General features: G+C 38.1%; 1 protein-coding gene across 2 annotated transcripts in view; it reads left to right on the plus strand.

The window, feature by feature from the left end:
- The window catches only part of Mnat1 (MNAT1 component of CDK activating kinase), a 120275-nt gene that overhangs the window by 84015 nt on the left and 15046 nt on the right, over nt 1-21214 (plus strand). For both annotated transcript variants that reach the window (XM_050153691.1, XM_050153689.1), the window contains one exon: nt 4567-4688. In XM_050153691.1, coding sequence (XP_050009648.1) covers nt 4567-4688 — 122 coding nt within the window. The remainder of the gene's footprint in view (nt 1-4566; nt 4689-21214) is intronic.

A 21214-nucleotide genomic window follows, 5' to 3' on the forward strand; every position in this document is an offset into this window, starting at 1 on the left:
TATGCCAATACCAAGCTGTTTTCAATACTGTAGCTCTGTAATAGAGTTTGAAGTCAGGGATGGTAATGCCTCCAGATGTTCCTTTATTGTATAAGATTGTTTTGGCTATCCTGGGTTTTTTGTTTTTCCATATAAAGTTGATTATTGTCTTCTCCAGATCTGTGAAGAATTTTGATGGGATTTTGATGGGGATTGCATTGACTCTATAGATTGCTTTTGCTTACCAGCTTTTCTTAAATTATCCTGACTACATTTTGCCTCTGGGCTTTTTCCTTTCCTTACTTCGGTATGTCTTACTTTCAGTCACACTCTGTGGCTGTCATGGTGACTGGCCCTTAGCTTTCTCCTCCTTTTACTTGTTTCTCCTATTTATTCTCTCTTCCTGCCAGCCCTACCTATTCTTGCTCCTACCTCGCTATTGGTCATTCAGCTCTTTATTAGACCTTCAGGTGTTTTAGACAGGCAAAGAATCACAGCTTTACAGAGTTAGACAAATGCAGTGTAAACAAAAGTCACACACTTGAAAATAATACTCCCCAGCACCGAGCTATTTGATTTTTTTTCTGAGGTTTTAAGTTCCTTATATGCTGAAGATATGAACCCTTTGTCGAGTGTGTAGATAGCAAGGGTTTTCTTCTGTCCTGCAGGCCGTCCTTCACTCAGCAGCAGCAGACTTTCCAATTGCCTGGAGGTCCATTCTCCTGTTGTTGGCATTGTTTCTTGAATGATTAGAGCCCTACTCAGCAGTCCTTACATATGCCTATATTTTATAGGGCTTCCTTACTTTTTTCTCTTAATTGTTTCAAAGTTTCAGGTCTTGTATTAAGGTCCTTGTTCTTTGGTTTTTAGTGTGATTTGTAAAGGAAGTTATTTAGCATTTATTGTATATTTTTGGCACCTTTCTAAAAAATTAGGTGGTTGTGGCTATATGAGTTTATACTGGGGTCCCATGGGCCGTTCTGTTGATCTGTACATCTGTTTTTGAGGCAGCAGCATGCTGGGTTTGTTGCCATGTCAGCATAACCGGAGTTAGGTGTTGTAGTACTTTCAGCATTGTTTTTCTCAGAGTGCTTTGCCTATCTCTGGTCTTTTGTGCTCCCGTATGAATTTTAAAGTTTTGTTTCTCTATTCCTATGAAGAATAGCATTGAGAAACTAGTTCTGTGATAAAGAGAACTTAATGCTCTTACCGAGGATCAGAGTTCGGGTTCCAACATCCATAATCCACACTGCTATTCATGATCACCTGTGACTCCAGTGCCAGGAGATCTGACACCCTCTTCTGAACTCCATGGATGTCTGCATTCACATGTACACAGACACATACATAATACATAATTAATAGATAAAAGTAATCTTAAACAATGCTAAACTTAAAACGAATGGCATTGAAATTTTGATGGGACTTAGCTGGAATACGTTGGATTACTTTTGGTGATATAGCCATTTTGACAATATTGATGCTCCCAGTCCATGATCATAGGAGGTCTCTGCTGTTTTCTTCAGTTTTCTCCTTCAGTCTTTTATTGTAGAAGTCTTGTATTTCACTTCTTAGTTAAGTCTTTCCATTTTTTTTTCTCTTCTTTTTGAGACAGGGTTTCTCTGTGTAGCCTTGGCTGTCCTGGAACTCTGTAGAGCAGGCTGGCCTCGATCTCATAGAGATCTACCTGCCTCTGCCTGCCAAGTGCTGGGATAAAGGTATGTGCTACCACCGCCCAGCTATCTATCTATCTATCTATCTATCTATCTATCTATCTTTTCATTTTTTTTGAAAGACCTGTGAATGAAGCTATTTTACTGATTTCTTTCTTGACATGTTATTGGTATATAGAAAAGCTACTAGTTTTTCTATGTTAACTTTATATACTGCCACTATAAAGTATATATCAGTTCCATGAGCTTTCTGGTAGGGTCTTTAGGATCTTTTGTGCATAAAGTCATATCTGCAAATAAGGATACTTTATCGTCTTACTTTCCTAATTTTGGCTGATTTCCTTGTTTTGTTTCTCTAGCCAGGATTTTGAAGCATGATACTGAGTAATTGTGGAAAAAGTGGACACCCTTGTCTTGTTCCTGATTTTACTGGAAGTGTCTTTAGTTTTTCCACTTTCAACGTTGGCTCTAGGTTTGTCATATGCAGCCTTTATTATGCTGGGATGTGTTCCCCATGTTTCTTATATCTTCTGAACTTTTATCATGAAGGAATGTTGGATTCTTTCAAAATATTTGCTTTTATCTGTTGAGTTACTACTGTGATTTCTGTTTATCTGTTGAGTTACTACTGTGATTTCTGTTTTGGAGTCTGTTTACATGTTATTTATCTTAATGTGCTGAACCATCCCTGTGTCCATTGGGTGAAATCAACTTGAAGCATTTTTTAATTGGATTTGCAGGCATTTAATTTTTGGATGTATGTTTTCACTAGGAGACAGGATATTCCCTGGAGATGGATCTATACTTTTTGTCCTATGAATCCCAGCACTCAGGAGGCAGAAGCAGACTGATCTCTAGGAAAACAGTTTGTATTAATTGCTTGTCTTGTTGCTGTGACAAAAGCCCGACCGGAACAATTTTTAGGGAGGAAGGGATAATTTGTTTTGGCTCAGAGGGTTTGAGGTTACAGTCTGTCAATGGTGGAGAAGTCATGGCATGAGGAGCTGGAGGCGGAATGATGTTGCTCACACTTAGAGTGAGTCTTCTCACCTCCGTGAACCTAGTCTGGAATCCGTTACAGACCTGCCTAGAGGCTTTTCTCCTTGGTTACTCTGGAGTCCCAAGTTAGCAATCAGTATTTCCCATCAGAAAGAGTAAGACTAGCGATTAGTATTGAGTCCGTAAACATCAAGGAGGGAAAGGTAGATGAAAAGAGGGCGCTGGTGACAGGGGCAGGCAATGAGAGAGTCCTTGCTCAGGGTTGAATGAAAGAGAGGAAAAAAAAATGGAATCAAATAACGTTTAACAGTCTCATCTCAGAAGGCTGAGACAGGTGAGCCTGCAATCAAGGCCAGCTTGTATTCTTTGGGAAAGCCTATTAAAAGAAAAGAATAGAAAGAAGGGGAAGGAAGGGAGGGATGAGAACAACACAGGGCAGAGATGGCCTATTAACTTGACATTGGATATTAAATACAGGTATAAATATGGCAGGGAGGGTATAAAGTCCTAATACAGTCTCTTGTCTGTTTATTGCAGCTCTTGTTCCTGACTCCCAGATTATTCTCATTCTCATTCTCATTCTCATTCTCATTCTCTCTCTCTCTCTCTCTCTCTCTCTCTCTCTCTCTTTCTCTCTCTCTCTGCGGGGGGGGGGGGGAGATTTTTTTTAACTTGATTACATAGATCTTGAATGTGAACTATGTAGATGATAACATCAAGTTGCAGTACCAAAGTATTGGCTATATTGAATTATTCTAAGGTGGTGGTTGACATCTCTCCCTCCTTCAGAGAATAAATGGTAGGACACCACAGCGTCAGCAACTCAGATGTTGTTGCCAATATTTTTAGTACATGCTTTCCCACTGCAGTTACTTAAGAAAGCTAAAATTCATGTCTTGAAAAACATATTCTGTGTCATCCTTTGTAAAAAGTTGTAAATTAGAGAAATGATGAAAACTATCAGAATCAGAAATCATACACCTTATTAAGAAATAGAGATTTCTATAAGCCAGAGAGTCCTTTCCCAAGCAAATGATAAATACGTACGTTGTATATAAGCATACTTAGATGGCTGAGTGGCATTTGATTTTGTGTCCTTGTATTCAGATGTGATACCTAGTAGTTCTTTCTTCTTTGAAAAGTACCTAGATGTTCACTTGAATTTAGTTTTTGATCATTATTTTTTACATCATATGTGTATATATGTGCATATAGTACTCATTTTTTAAGCCTGATTTTATTATAAAGAGCTAAGATATTTATGTGATGGTTTTTCAAAATTTTTTTGTTAGCTCCTTTCCCTAGTTAGAACTTTAAAAAAAAAACCTGATCATTAAATCTGTGAAAGTATCTTATAAAAATTGAAATATATAAGATTGGCCTATGCTTATATTTTGATTAGCTCTATGGATACTAAAAAATAGTACTGATTAAGGCAAAATTTTGCATTTATTGGTGGATTTCATTTTCCTCCACTAAATTTCCTCATTATAATTTCATTTTTCTTCATAAATTGTATGACTGGATGTTATAGAATGTGCTTTGTGATGAGATGCGTTTTACCCACAGAATCATAAGCCTGATAGCTATTTTTTAATTTTTAAAATATTTTATTTTATATTTTAAATTATCTGTATATGTGTGGCAGTGTGTGGAATGTGCATGTAAGTGCAGCAGCTTCAGAGACGAGGAGAGAGCATTGGATCCTCTGGAGCTGGGGTTACAGGCATTTGTGAGCTGCCCAACATGGGTGCTGGGAATTGATCTTAGGTCCTTTACAGGAGCTGCAAATGATCTTCACTGCGGTGCCCTAATGACTGTTCTTTTTAACAGAGAAATTTACTTCATCTTTAAAATTACTACAAGTAACAATATGAAAATACTATTAAAATGTATGTCCTCCATTACTCTTTAGGGTCAACAGATTTCTTTAGCACCGATCCAGAAACTTGAAGAGGCTCTCTATGAGTACCAGCCCCTGCAGATAGAGACCTGTGGACCTCAGGTTCCCGAGCTGGAGATGTTGGGAAGACTTGGGTAAGCATCAGAAGCACTTTCCATAGAGAGGAGCTGATGTAACGGACATTCTGTTTTTCTTAGGGTTGCTTTACAAAACTTAATCCCATTTCTTAAAAGTCAGTAGTACTACGTTGAGTTCTATTTAACATCTTGACTTTTCAGTGTATGTGCTAGATTCTTGAGGTTAGGGCTGAAAGCAGTTCTCTTTGTGAGGCTGTCATTTGCAGGCATAGCTGGGTGACTGGTTTAGCTTACCACTTGTTTGAATTAAGGATTACCTCAGTAAATAATAGATCAATAAAAATTTTAATTCAGCATCTTCCATAAAAATTGGGAGACTTAATCACTCTCTTTTATCTATATCGAAACCATATTTATGAGAGCTGAGCCACAAAATATTTTGTCAGTAGGTGAAATATAGGACTGGATGAGGTCTCAAAGGATATAGTGTATGCATGTATTCTTTTGGAAAGTGAATAGTGCAGACAGTTTCTCCTGGGAGCAAATGGGGTCTGTATTCCGTTGGGAAGGCCAGACGCAGATGAGCTAGGTGGAGGAAGTCATGGTTCCGTCTGGGTGTTCAGTGTAAACTATTGAATAGGAGACTGATTCAGGAATAATGTGAAAGGAAAGAACACACACAGTGAGGCCACATGATTAACACCAGCGAGTCCATCAGCAGAGACTGGGAACAGGAAGCACAGCAAAACCTACGGTGTCCTCCAGTTAAAACCTACACCCAAGGATGGTGCACCGTGTTCTACATACGGCTATTGAGGTTCCATAGTAGCCTAAAGTAAAAATGGCATACTATTTAATTATTTGGTATTGGGTAGCTCTTAAGGATAGATAAAATTTAGTTCTGTGTTCTCTTAAAGTCCTACAACCTCCAATGTGAAGTCAACAGAACAGGAAAATCTAAAACTCCTCTTGAGGTAACAAATTTATTAAATAATTGTCCTATACACTAAAAGTTAAAGCTGAATGAGATAAGATAAGCATGCATTTTAGGGAAAGTGTGTCTGTGCATATATTTGTGCTGCTGCGTGTCTGTGTGTGTGTGTGTGTGTGTGTGTGTGTGTGTGTGTGTGTGTGTGTGTGGAGGCCAGAGGTGACCAGAAGGAGCTGTCTGCATTGTTTTCTGAGACAAGATACCTCACTGGGACCTGGGAATCGTGGGTCAGGCTAGCCTGTCATCACCTCCCTCCACTGTGGGTTACTAGCAGGTACAGCCACATCTGGATTATACCTGTCATCACCTCCGCAGTGAGTTCCTAGCAGGTACGACCACATCTGGATTGTGACATATGTTCTAGTGATTCAACTCAGATCCCCATGCTCGCATGTCAAGCACTTTATCCACTGAGATATTATTCTTCTGCCCCAAGAATATTATATTTTATGACATAGAAAACTTACATGTAACACAGATGTTGGGTTAGAAAATCTTTGCCTGAATTACCAACAGCCAGAACTATCATTTTCATCTTTCCTTAGAATCTTTTATGTCAATAAAGATTAGGTGTTAAAGTAATGCCTCTGTTAAAGAGTTTAACATTTTCTAATAAGTTTGTTACAAAAGCTACATTTATGAGATCATGGAAATGACCATGGTTTATTACATGGAATGTTAAAATGTTTTGGATTAAAAAAATACTTACTTATTGAGAGAGAGAGAGAAAACACCACAGCACCACAGTGCCAGTGGGGGAGGGTTCAGTTCTCTTCTCCCACCTTGGATTCAGGTCATCAGCTTTGGCACAGGCACCTTTGTCCTCTGAGCCATCTCAGTGACTTCAGAGTAGCAGTGAAAGGAGAAGAAGGAGAAGAAAGTTTGCTGTTGTCACATCTGCACATTGTCATTGCGAGAGTGTGCTATAAAACCAAGGAGAGCTACCAAAAAGTAACAAAAGAAACCAGGAATCATTAGCAGTACAGCCAATAACAGAAAACAATGAGTTCATAAAAGTTGCAATTAGAACAAGGAAAATGGCTCCTCAGTTAAAGAGCATGCAAGATCATGAAGTCTAGAGTTAAGACTCCCAGGTACTACGTAAATGCAGATGGGTGTGGTAACCCGCTTGTAATTCCGCCTCAGAAGGCATACAAAAGGAATCCCTGAACAATCTGACTAATGGGACTAACCATATTGACTGAGAGACCCTGCCCATTGAGTAAGGTGGAAGAGTGATTGGATGATTTTTGACATCAACTTTTGACCTCCACATATTTGTACACCCACATGTAAACATTTACATACATACACACACACACACACACACACACACACACACACACCATATGTCACAGCCACATACATGAAAATGGGAAAATAAAATGTCTAGTGAAAGAAAAGTAGGAAAAGAAAAATAATGAGAAATATAGAAAATAGCCTTATAACAGATATAATCTCAATGGTATCAGGAGTTATCAGATGGAGAGATGGTGCAGCAATTAAGAGCTCTTGTTGCTCTTACAGCGGACCCTCGTTGGGTTGCTAGCCCCCAAATTGGATTGTGAGCCACCCACCTGTGCATCTGGTGTCTACAGGTACTGACACAAGGATGCATATACATATACTCAGGTATACACACATGCACATACAATTAATAAACAAATCTTTTAAAAAATGTTAAATGTAAATGTTTTAACTAGGCAGTAGAAATTTCTGTAATGATGTAAATGCTGTAGGTCTATACTGCCCAGTGTGGTGACCACTGGTCACTTTCCTACTGAGCACTTAAATTGTGTCTAATGTAGCCAAAGAACTCAATTTAAAACGTTATTGAATTTTATTAAGTGTTAAAAGTTTGAGTTTTTAAGCTCTGGATTTTATTATTTAGTTTTGCTATTACCTCTTCAAATATTTCTTCGTCCTTGTTTTCTGTTTTTACTACACCTCTGATTTCATGTTAAACCCTTTAAATGACCATTTTAAAGGTGAGGTAACAGATATATACAGTAGTCTACCTTAACAAATTTCAGTGGACAATTAATTTAGTATTGTTACGTAGTTTCATATTGTTGCACAACCAACCGTCTGTACTGTCTATCTCCAGAACTTTTCATTTTGCAAAACTGAAACTGTATTAAACATGATACCCTAATCCCCCTTCCTCTCAGTGCCTTTTTGTCTCTGCAGTCTGACTACTCTTAAGTTCCTCATAAATGGAATCTAGAATCTGTCTTTAGTGGATGGCTTAGTTCACATAGATAGCATCATGTCCTCAAACGTCTGTCCTGTTGAAATGTATAACAGGCCTTTTCAAGTTAAATAATGGCATGTTGTCTATGTATATACCTCTTTATCCACTCGTCTCTCTCTGGGCATTTGAGTTGTTTATATCTCTGGGTTATTATAAATAGTGTTTCTGTGAACCTGGGTGTTCAGTTAAGGTGTTTATTATAGGTGCCCTGCTTTCATTGCTTTTAGATGATATCCAAAGTAAGGTTGTTGGGTCATTTGCTAGTTAGGTTTTAGTTTTTGTATGAGAAACTTCCATCCTGTTCTCCACCAAAGCTGAGCTGTTTTCCCTAAGAATAGATTATCAGTATTCCATTTTTTTTTTACTATTCCTACAAGCTCTTGCTGTGTAATAGTGACTATATGAATGATTGCAGGTGGGCACGCATTACACTTGCAGTGGGTGTTTCCAAAGTAATGAGTTGACTATTTTTCAATGTTCAGTGGCCATATGATGTGAGATTTCCCCTCTGTATGCTGTGAATATGTTTTATTAGTATTGGTTAATAAACAAGCTGCTTTGGCCTATGGTAGGGCAGAATATAGGTAGGCAGGAAAACCAAACTGAATACAGAGAGAAAGAAGGCAGAGCCAGGGATATGCCATGTAGCTGCCAAAGGAGAAAGACTCTAGAACCTTACCAGTAAGCCACAGCCTCGTGGCAATACACAGATTAATAGAAATTGGGTTAATTTAAGTTGTAAGAGCGAGCTAGAAATATATCTGAACCATGGCCAAACAGTGTTGTGATTATTTGGGTCTGGGAAGCCGGGAAATAAATGCTCAGTCTCTGATTAGAGCCATGTGAATATCTCCTTTTAAAAATATGTTATTATTTATTATTGTGTGTGCATACACATTCTTGCATATGTGCTTACATTACACATGGAAGTTAGAGGACAATTTTCTGAAGTTGATTCTTTTCTTTGTCCTAGTGGGTCACTGGGACTAAACCCAGACAGGCAGCGACCCTTACCAGCTGAATCATCTTGCTGGCCCACATACTTTACATTTATTTTTATTGAGCACATTTATGCATGTGTTAGTATACTTGCAGAGTATTTAAAAAATTAATAGCAAATGGTCTTTATATTTCTAGGTAGTTGCTTAAAATAGTATTTAGAAAAGGCTGATTCTTGGTTCTTAAATTTGTTTTAAATGGATTAGTTCAGGTTTTTGTTAATGAAATAATTGATAGTAATCTAGAATGTCTTAAAACATTGTTACTTAAAAATGAGAATTTATTTAAAGATTCATTAAAGTATAAATTTACATATATATACTTTGTGTGTACATTTCCTTGAGTTTTGACAAATGCATATCATGTACAGCCACAAATAAAATCATGCCATTGACTGCTTTGTCTGGTGGTGGTGGCGGCACACACCTTTAGCCTCAGCACTTGGAAGGCAGAGGCAAATGATCTCTATGTATGAGTTCAAGGCCAGCCTGGTCTACAGATTGAGTTTCAGGACAGCTAGAGCTACACAGAGAAACCCCATCTCAAAAAACAAAAGCAACAACAATAGAAAGGAATTTTCAGGCACCTAACTATTTCTAATGTCTTCAAGGTAGAGTATGACAAGTACTATTTCTAGTCAAGGGCTTTACTTGTTGGTAGTAAGATGTGATTTGCTCTAAAACAGACAAACAATTTTTAAGTATACTGCTTATTTAAGATAATACAAAGTCCTTGGAAGCATCATAAAATCAAAAATATAGGCAAACACAAATTACAAAAATAATTGAAGTATATGTATGTATTAACATAATTTATATTTTACTTTATTGTGGTCATTGAAGTATTTTTAAGCTAGCTTGGGCTCTCTCTCTCTCTTATCTCTCTCTCACTCATATCTGTTTTTGTTGGTATTTGAATCAGAAGTCAACTCACACATCACCATGAACCTTTGTGTCTTAGCTCCTAGTCTGGCTGTAGTCTGGTACTCTTTAAGTCTCTTTTTATGCAATCATGGAAAAATATGTTTCTGCTTGAAGCAGTTGTCAAACAAGCGTCTTTCATCGACAGTCAGACACAGGGCAGCTGAAGGAAGCTGTTTAGTCTAGAGTAAATGCTCACGAGATTTCAAGGTCACTAAGGAAATGTAATTATGCAGTCTGTTCCAGAATCATATTTTTGTAGTTAAGACTTTAACAATATTAAATCATAATGCTAATTAAAAATATGTAATGAGATATATTCTAAAATTAATCTCAGAAAAGCAGCTCCCGTAATAAATTAACACAGTGAGATACACTTTTTTTTTTAACTAGGACTCCAAAGAAGCAAATTCAGTAGAAAATTTGTTAGCCCCTGTAGATGCTATAAGATTTTCATTGGAAAATGAAACTTTTTAGTATTTTCAGGTTTTTTGAGAAGCATTGAACTTTTTAGCAGTAACTTTGTTTTGTTGTTCACTTGTTTATCACTCAGCAGGTATTTATGACATATTTACTTGTGGGACAATTTACTGTGTTAGGTGCCAAGAAAATAGCAATGAACAAAACAGAAGAAAATGCCTCTTAATATTCTGGCCTAAAACTAATAATAAAAATACATTATCAGATCTGTTAGTGGATTTTTTTGTTTTGTTTTGTTTTGTTTTGTTTTGGTTTGGTTTGGTTTGGTTTGGTTTGGTTTTGGTTTTTCGAGACAGGGTTTCTCTGTAGCTTTGGAGCCTGTCCTGGAGCTAGCTCTTGTCGATCAGGCTGGCCTTGAACTCACAGCCTCCCGAGTGCTGGGATTAAAAGGTGTGTTCCACCACTGCCCAGCTCTGTTAGTGGATTGTTTAGCCAGAGTTTTCTACTGCCAAAGAACCAACAAGGATACACAGTTTGCGGATGAGATCTCTATTGGGAATTGGCTCCTATGATGGTGGAGTACCAGACCTAGCAGAAGAACAATTCACTGAGTCTTCAGAACTGAGAACAGTGCAGTTGATGTGAGTCTTGGTGTGAGGCCAAAAGCCTGAGAATGAGCAGGTGGGACGTGATGGAGTTGATAAAAAGGTTCAAGTCCTGATGGCAAGACTTGAGAACCTGGACTTCTGGCATCTGAAGATAGAAGATAAATGTCTTTGTTCCGGCGTAGAATGAACTTCTTCCTGGTTTGAGCTGGTTATTGGGTGAGGTGAATCTTCTGTACTCAGACTGCTGATTGAAATGCTCATTTCTTCTGAAAACACTCCTACAGAATTTCCTGTAAGGGATTGTGTTTTTGAAAGGAAAATCACCAATAAAATGGTAAAATGTATATTATTTGACCACCAGGGCTTGCTTTTCATTCTGAAATATTTCAGGGTAGGAGAAGCGTCTATTTCTGTTGTACTTTGTATTTGCTTGGTGATATTTTAGGTAATATTTCAGTGCCTATTACCATTCTTGGTTTCTGTATTCCTGAACATAATCTTTCCCTAACTGTGCCTCCTCCTACCTCCTCATACCCTCTTCTTTGACAGCTTCTCAATATGGTATTCCAAGCTGACCTCAGACTCACAGTCCTCCTGCCTCTGCCTCCCGAATGCTTACTAAACAGGCATGTATCAATACATCCAGCTTTTACTTTTGCAGTTCCGGAATTCTAGAGCATTGCTAAGAAACTGTCATTCTTCCTCAGGAAGACTTGTATTTGAAGGCTTTATCTTTCATTTGGTTAAAGTTAAGATGTTAAGGCTTGGTGTTGACTCTGTCCTTTTCTTGACTCTGAAAGTGGCTTTGTTTGTTACACATAATTTATCCAATCTTCTTCAAAGTTTCAGTGTATACAGTACCGAGGTGTTTTAAAATGATGTATTGAGGATTTCTTAATCTTTCATGCTTTCACATTGTAGATTATATCTATGTTTGCTGTTGATTTTTTTTTTGAGACAAGATCTCGTGTAATCCAAACTATCCTCCAACTCTGCAAGTAGCCAAGGATGACCTTGAACTTGACCCACCACATTTTATGTTTGAGGGACACCAGACTTGAGCCACCACATTTTATGTTTGAGGGACCAAGCTCAGAGCATTACACTGCTAGGCAAGCACTCTGACAGCTGGACCCCCATCCCCAGCTTGTATCCATTTCTGAAAGGGAAGAAAATAGAAAGTAAACTAGTGAAGGATATACTTATTTACTAAATGAATTGTTTTTGCGAAATTTATTTTAGTTGTGTGTATGTGTGTGCATATCGTATCCAGTTACAGAGGATGTTGGGGGGAGGTGGAAAATGATAGAGGAAGGCCCTCAGTGTTGACCTCTGAGAGTATAGTTCGATGCATCCATACGCATGTGCACAGACATGCATACAACACACACACATTATTAGTAGCTCACTGTATTTTTTAGCTTGACAAGGTTCACTTGATATCTGATAATATCTGAGGTATTTACTTACATGATTATTTTTATCCTCATAACTATAGCTGAACAGGTTCCCTCATCTTTTTTATGGTTTATTTAATAATAGTGAAATGTCTTCCTTTGGCATTGTTCTTCTTTGTTATTGTGAGCTAAGAACAAAATTCTAAATTAAGTGTATCTTCTGAAAGCTTAAATGTCTTTATACCCTCTTAAGTGCAGTACTTTGAGTAATAATTTTTTCAGGACATTAGAACTGGTGTAATTGCTGTGAACCATTTACTGCTGGGTCATCCTTTAAGTGATTCCGTCGTGCTTTCACCCTTACTGCTTTGACTTCTGTTCCGTTTTGTTTTGTTTTAGCATTGTGGGAAATACTGAAATAATTTCTAAGATGATAAAACATGTTTCAACCTATAATAAAAATAAGATCACTAGGACCCCGTAATGTTTCTTATGTCAATGAAGGGATCCACTGGGCGTACGTGTCAGCTTGAGTAGCTTTACATAAAATAAGCTCACATCTTCACACACACAATTTAAGTATAGGGCTTGATGAGCTTTATAAGCATAAGCAAGGTAACAAATGTATATACGAACTTTTCAAATTTTCTGCTGTCCCTGTGATTTTTTTTTCCTTCTAAACTCTCAGTTCACCACCAGGAAACCCACTGATATGCTTTCTGAATTACACGTTCATTTACAGTGCTTAACATTTTGTACAGATGAAATGATAATAGACGCACTCGCTTCTGACCTGTATGGGTCAGTATAGAATACTTACTTTGACATTAATCTATGCTGTAGTGTATATCTGTGACTCATTAGTTTTGATTGCACAGTAGCATCCCATTGTGTATATACCACAGTTTATCTCTCACTTGCTGACAGGTGTTTGAATTGTTTCCAAGTTTCTCTGCAGTCAGTTCTGGTCTTTTAAATAAATGCATATCCCTATCAGAATATGCACACTTGCTTTCTTTGATGTGAATACCTAGGAGTAGAAGAGTGCACCATTTATAGGTATTTATATAAGTTTTTAAGAAACTCACAGCTGTTTTCCAAGGGGGTTACATCATTTTATGTCCCCCTCCTCCCCTCTGTGGTCTCTAAGGTCCAGTTACCTCATTTGTTGGCACTTGATACAGTCAATCTTTTCAAAATTTTAGCTGTTTTAATAGCTGGGTGGTGGTATTGTGTTTTAAAGTCTGTTTCACTGGTGATTGACTACTCTGAGAATCTCTTCCTGTGTTTGCTGCTTTTTTTGTCTTTTTCTGATCAAGTGTTTGCTCAGATCTTTTATCCATTTTGCAGATGGGTTGTTTGTCCTTTTATTGAGAGGTGTTGGTCTGTTGTAGATTTAAGATGGCTGATACAATTGGCAAGCATGCCTTCTCTGTCTCTGGCTTTTCAGTTCCTAAGTGTTCTTTGGAAGAGCACAAACTTCAATTTCGATTGAGTCCATTTTATCTAGCTTTATTTTTCCTTTTATGACTTAGGCTTTACATGTTACATCTATGAAATTTCTCCCTGAATCAAAGTCAAAATAATTTCTTTTAGACACTTTATTATTGCCTTGGGTTTAACATCATTTATGTCTGTGATCCTTTGCAGCTCATTTTCTGTGTGCTGAGAGTTCAGCTCTGGTTCCTTTCAGCGACTTGGGATGTTTAGTAGTTTTTGTCAGTTTTGTTGAAGACAGTTCTTTCTCCACTGAATTACATCAGGTGACTATAGGTGTGTTTGCTAATAATCCTAGAGTCATGCTGTCCTGATTACTTTGGTTTTATAATAACTCTGAATATTGAAAAAAGTCTTGTAATTTTTGTTTTATTTGGGAGGGTGTTGGCTGGATTTTGTTTGTATTTTATATTTTGTTATTTTAACTTTCTTCATAAACTCATGCAAATTTTAGGGTCAGCATCTACATTACTATAAAAAGGTCAGCTAGACTTAAAAACAAAACACCACCAACAAACAAACACAGGCCTTTTACAGGTGCAGTAACTCCTGCCTGTCACCCCAGGAAGCAGAGATGGAAGGAATTCGTGCATAGTGAGTTGGAGGCTAGCTTGGGCCAGAGACCATCTCTGCCCACCTCCGCTAAGTGGTGATGCTAGAGCAGTTTTGATTTGTAAAGCAGTTGGTAATACAGAGAACATACACATTATTTCATGCATCTTTTTAAAATTAGGTTTGTAGAAACTGCATTTCTATTTAAAGAGACTAAAGAAAAGGCTAGAAAAGGAGCCTGGAGATGGAGTTGGTGGAAGTGATTAGATATGTGTCATTGACTGCTGGCTTTACCCTTTCAGATAGAAACCATGCAGGATCTTGACTGACGTACTCTTAATTTCTGTGTATCATGGTCTGTGGTTTTCAACTTGGTCTGTTCCCTTTCTTCTTGTTAGGTAGAATTCATTTGCTAATTTCTACAAGTCTTTCTACCATGAGTTTTTTTTTTTAAACTAAATGAAACATAAGAAACATTAATAAAAACAGAAAGAGAAACACTAGAAATTCCAAATTTTATGTGAGCTATGAGAAATTGTCGCTCATATTTTTGGAAATAGATATTATGACAGTGTAAATTTGAAAGAAGCAGTGAGCATCATGTGACAGTGCAAGTAAGCTGTTTGTACTTATCTTGCAACCGTAGATGTTAAGATAAATAAGTTCATTGGTTTTTCCTTCCCATTAAAGGAAATATGAAGTCATTACTGGAAAATTTTGAGATATAAGTAAATAGGAGGAAAAATAGCCCATGATTTTAGTATTGCCCCCCTGCCTCTGTGTGAATTCATAAGCTGTAAGTGGTTTCTGCCCTGGTAACAGTTGCCCACAAACCCTTTGCTTTTTTTCTTAGAGCTTTATTAAGCATTTTCTGCTTTCCTCCTGGTTTGGGGTCTGCTCTGCCTTAGGCTGGGAATCCAGTGTTGCCACTTTCAAACAAGCAGCCCTTAAGTGCAAACCAGGCATTTCTGCTAAGTCCTGAGTCCCCAAAATAGTCACTATTCTGACTAATGCTGCCCCCCTCCCCCTGGTTTTTCTACATAACTAGTTTTAAATGTAAAAACATAAATCCTAAAGAGTGGGAGTGGAAAACAGGGATGGTTTTCATTTGGGACAATTTCCTGTGAAATGTGGTTCTAAACAAGACCCATATTTACACAAGTGAATATAGCTTTATTTAGAGTGGTATAGTCAGCACAATTTAAAGTGATTTAATTTCACATTTTGGTCGTTGGTATTTAATGTTTTCATGGCAAATATGTCTAATAACAGTAGTTAAAGTTTGAAATATTTTTGAGTAATTTTACATTAGAAACACCAACTAAATCAACTCTGTAGTAACAAATGTCGGAAAAAATTAATTATTTTCTGCTGCCACTGCAAAATCAATTGTGCAACTGTTCTTCTTAACTGACTTTCACATTACTGCATTCTAAACACAGCACTCCTGTAACTTGTCAGGAGCAGGTTTTGGTTAATAGATATTTTCAGTGATGTAATGGGAACTTTTGGCAGTGAGTCAGAATATAATGGACTGTGATTAATGTTTTAATAAGTACTTTTCTATTGCTCATGATGTAGAGGAGAAATGGTTTCCTGCTTAAATTGATAGGAGAATAGCAGGTGTGCATACGATTTTTTAAATGGAATATTTTTCTTAGGTTAACATTAATATTTTAATGTGGTTCATTTCACTGTCATTGTGTGTGTGTGTGTGTGTGTGTATTCACAGACATACATATATATTCACACGGAGACCTAAAATTGTTGTGTTTGGACTCTTCCTTTGTTCCAATGCTCTAATTTTAGTTAGTATGTTTTGCTCTTGGCTCCTAGGATAAAGTCTAAGGGAATAAAGGATCTGCCTAAAGTGTGTGGTTTAGAGTATGAGTCATATGCCACACTGGAAAAAACAGTGAATTAAAAAACTTTCTCAGAGGTTCACTCTCGAGGCCAGGGAGATTTATAGCCAAATAGAGTAATGATCATGACTCCCAATTGGAAAGGCCATCAGCTGGACCTATAAACTCAGTAAAGTGCAGAGATTTGGAGAGTTAAGCTTTGTGATTTTGTCAGTCTTGGAATCCAAGTGAGTGAAGACAAACAGGGAGAGACTCTGCTTTGCCACACTTGAGGGCTTCATTCACAGCTTGCTCTTAATTTTTTGTTTGTAATTTAATTTTCACAATTTCTGTACAATAGATACTTGTTATAGGTGAAGTGTCTTAGGGCCGAATAGAGTCCACTGGCCGTGGATGGGCTGCAGATACCTTCTGCTCGATGTTTGTATATAAAACTTCCTTTGTTCAAATGTGTACTTTTCAAAAGAGTTTTTGGTTTTCAGAGAGTCTCAGCGATCCTGATTTTAATTTTTAAAAAGTTTGGATTAGTGAATCTTAAACTTTGCCTATCTAGGAACTACTAGAACCGGATTGGTCAGCTTCACCTTCAGGGTTTTTAATTTAGCTAGACTTGTGTGGGGTTCTCAGAATTGGTATTTCTGACAATAAATGGTGTTGATGTTGCTGATTAGGGACTACTGTAAATGTCACTGGTGCAGTTTTGGTAAATAAGCATCTAGAATTCTCCAGACTGTATCCCAGATTCCAGAGGAAATCGGGGATACCGACCTGCTTTCAGATTGTCCTGTTTAATGTTGAGTTTAAAACACTATTAGTTGTTTGCCATCTTTCTTGCTCTATCCAGTGCACTGTTTAAGGCATTCTGTGTTTTAACTTATTTGTCCAGTTTTTTATCTAGACTATTGTCTATTTGTTGCTTTTATATTTTATTTTAATTTAAATATTCTGATCATGTGTATGTGGGTGTTGTGTATATGTGTGCAAGTGTGTATGTTCCCATATGGGCACATGGACATATGTAGATCTAAGGTTGACATTGCGAGTCTTGCTAGAATGTTCTTCACCTTATTCATTGAGGTTAGGTATCTGACTTGACCCCATGGATATGGCTAGTCTAGTTAGCTAGATTGACTGTAGGATCGCCCATCTCTACTTCTGAGCCCTGGAATTACAGGCAGACCAGCCACCACACTCACCATGCAATTATATTGGGGTTGAAGATCTGAACTCCAGTTCTATGCTTGTCACTTACATGGCAAGCAATTTAGTTGCTGAACCATCTCCCTGGCCCTGTGTTTGTTGCTTTTATAGAGTCTTGGTAAATTTGTGTGCAGGTAATATCTTCCATTTGTTCTACTGGTAAAAATCCCTGCACTGCAGGATATATTTTTAAGGTCTGGCTGAAGTAATTTTATAATGAATATAATTACTTACTATAAAAGTAAGAAGTTTGAAAAATGAAACAGAAAAACTTATCTGAGAAAGTACGTGGTTTTTCCTTTAGCTGGTTCCAGTAGTTGTTTGTTTGTTTGAGTCAGGGTCTTTCTACATAGCCCTGACTGTCCTGGAACTCACTAGAGGACCAGGCTGACTTCAGGCTCGCAGAAATGTACCTGCCTCTGCCTCCTGAGAGCTGGGATTGAAAGTGTGCATTACCACACCTGATGATAGGGTCCAGTAGTTTTCATTTTGTTTTTAATGATGAAAATTTGTTAAGCAAGTATATTTTGTAAATTAAAACGAGGTATTTTAATTTTTGTAATCCTAGTTAGACTTCAACAGAGTAATGATAATTATTTTTATTTAATTGTTTTAAAGGTATTTGCCATAAACATTATTGATACGTCACTATTGGGGAATATTTTTAAGGTGTGTGACTTTTGTTTATGTTGCATTTGTTTGACTCTGTGAAGCTGTGATTCTTTGCCTGTCTAAAACACCCGATGGTCTAATAAAGAGCTGAACTGCCAATAGCAAGGCAGGAGCAAGGATAGGTGGTGCTGACAGGCAGGAAGAATAAATAGAAGGAGAACCGAGGAAGAAGAGGAACAAGGGAATGAGAGGAGGACAAGGCTCCCCTGTTTTGCACGGTCTCCAGAATGTACAGTAGACACACATCTTTGTGCGCTAGTGCAATAGACATCTGAATGACCGGGACAGCTGCTGTGGGCTCCTTTTCAGTCTGCTGGGATGCGCATTGCATTTATTCTGCCGCCAGAGAACACATGCAGCTGCCGCATCCCGCTGATGCACTGCCACCACTTGCCACAGCTGCTAGACTGAATCAAAATAGGCAGTTTGGCAGAGTCTGTGCCCCCGAAGCTTGCTCTCCACACTGGGTGTGGTAACTCAAGGATTTGATTAATCATATTTTGGGGGGGGGCTTTTTAAAAAGTTGATCCTAGATGTATGTTAAATTATCATAACTGGAATTGTGACACCCAGAGTAGAGTGCTTGTCTGTAAATAGGAAACCTCAAAGTCTGTTTTCCAAATATCAGTGAACTCATTACTTACTCTCCAGACACCCAGCAGACTGTGTAAATTTTCTATTCAGCTGTTAAAGGACCTATGAGTGTTGTTAGTACACTGGATAGCTTATGCTTAACCCTTCACTGTTTCTAGAATATTTGTAGTTCTTACCAATTTTGTTGTTCCCAATTTCACATTGTAAGAATATCTTTTCCATCAGTTTTGTATTTAATTATAAAGCCCTCTTTCCTCAGTGTATACATGTTTATTTTTGCTTTGTACAAATGCCTTGGGTCTTCCTGTCTACAAAAACATTTTCTTCTTTGCTTTTCTTCATCTTGTATTTTGATTCACTGCTGGTGATTTCAGGAGAGCAAAAGTTAGACTATTTTTGCTCCAGTGATTAACACATTGATGAGTAGATTATTCAAACATTGCAGCCAGGGTTTGTGCTGCAGGAAGTAAGGTGCAGGAAGAGAGGCCTAATTAAAATGACAACTAAAAGTTTATAAGAAATAACCATTTTATATAATTGCAATTTGTTTCAGATCTTGAGTTTAAAATGTGACTAACATGTGTGTTGTATCAAGGGAGAAACTATCGAAGTCAGGCTTAAAATGAGCTTTGGTTGCAGATAAAGTTTCACTATCCAGACAACAGAATTCACTCAGCATTCTCTATCTCTTGGTCTCTGTTGAGTACACCAAATAATTATGATCTATTTATTCTCTTTCTGCTGATGTAGAAACATTTCCCCATCATTAAAGGAACATAGATGATCCAATATAACTGTAAGTTTGATGCCAGAATTATTTTGGGTAGTGATTTTTAGCATCAACCACTATTTGCATAACCTAATTATTATGCATTTTAAAACTTTAACATTCAGATTGCCCAGGGGTGGGATGGCTCAGTTGGTGCCAGCACTGTGGCACACTTGCAGTCTCGGTGCGGGAGGTGGAGATAGGTGGATGGATCCCTGGGACTTCCTAGTCAGCCTCTAAACACGGTGTGGTGGCTCCTGAAGAGCGCCCACGGTGGGCCTCTGGTTTCCACACACAGGGTGTGTGTAAGAGAAAATCACTTAGGAAAAGTGATGTATCATCTTCTAATCATGACAGAGTCTACTTGAAATTGATTTTTTAAAAGGGGTTTGGGAGTGTGGAGAACAGAATGGTTAAGAGCACTAGTTGCTCTTCCAGAGGACCTGGATTTAATTCCCATCCCCCGAGTGGTAGCTCACAGCCTTTTATGACTGCAGTTCTGGGAGATCTGGCATCTTCTTCTGACCTCCAGGCACCAGGCATGCACATGGTGCAGAGATCCACTACCTGCCGGCAAAACACCCATCACATTTTTTAAATGGGGTTTTATTTATCAAAAATATATGTTTTCTTTTTTATTTCTAAAATTAATAGAATTCTAAAAGGTAGAGCTATCAGGAAACATGTTAAATGATAAATATTTATATAAGAATAGGCAGGTTTATTTTCTGTCACTTAGTATGAAATCCATGTTTTCTGATTTTAGGAAGCGGTGTCACTCATTTGGTAAGTGTGCCACAACTTCCTTGTGTCCAGTCTTAAAACTATTTGCTTTTCTGTCCTTTGGGTTTTTTCCCCACTCTTTTTCTTCCTTTGCTCCTGTTTCTTAGCTGAAGCAGGCCTTAGATGTATTGAGGTGGAGTAGAAATTGGCGAGTCAAGCAGACCTAGGGGTTTTCAACCCAAAAGCTTATTTTATAGTTTTTAATGCATGGCAGATGCAGACATCGTGCTGTGTAGAATGTGGGCTTCGGCACAGAGACAGCATGGTATGTTTGTCTTGGAGGGAGAATGGAGCCCAGATCTGGGAACTTTTACAAGAGGTGCTGCCCAAAGTGGTGTAAAGGATGTAGGCGTTCCCGGGTGCTAGGAAAGAAAGTCATTCTAGCAGGAGAAAGGCATGCAGTAGCTCAGAAGCCTGGTCTAGTAATAGATCGTGTTCCAGGAAATGGGGCATTATTGCTGGTACATGAAATATTCAAGGGATAAGAAAAGAGGAACTTTTTGAGAAAGGCTGGAAAACCAGGTTTGGATTTAAGGGATTTCTGTGTCCTGCCAGAGGGTTTGCATCTTAATTACATAGGTGATGGGGGAGCTAACTGATGGACATTGAACCAGGGGAAGAGTGTGATGGAGTTACTCTTGTTAAGAAGTAACCAGTATAGGGGATCCGGGTGTAGAGGTGACAGAACTGAGTCAAGGGACTTCAGACTGACTTACTGACCATGGATGTGTAAGAGAAGTTTAGCTTCAAACATGTTCCTTGGGTAGTAACTGGAGCTGCAAGAGGAAGAGGATCCTTCCTTCTCTCAGAGAGAAGGCCAGCCTGGGCTAAGAGCTTTTGTCCTACAATGCCCTTGCTGCCACCCTGAGGGTTTCCTTCGTAGTCTCATGTGCTGAGCAACAGTGGTGACTCCAGGATGGATTTCCTTCATAGTCTCATGTGCTGAGGAACAGTGGTGACTCCAGGATGGATTTCCTTCGTAGTCTCATGTGCTGAGGAACAGTGGTGACTCCAGGATGGATTTCCTTCGTAGTCTCATGTGCTGAGCACTTGGGCCCAAGCACT

The sequence above is a fragment of the Alexandromys fortis genome, unplaced genomic scaffold (genome assembly GCF_014885135.2).
Source record: "Alexandromys fortis isolate MF-2015 unplaced genomic scaffold, M_Fortis_MF-2015_v1.1 scaffold_82, whole genome shotgun sequence".
In the NCBI taxonomy this organism is placed as follows: Eukaryota; Metazoa; Chordata; class Mammalia; order Rodentia; family Cricetidae; genus Alexandromys; species Alexandromys fortis.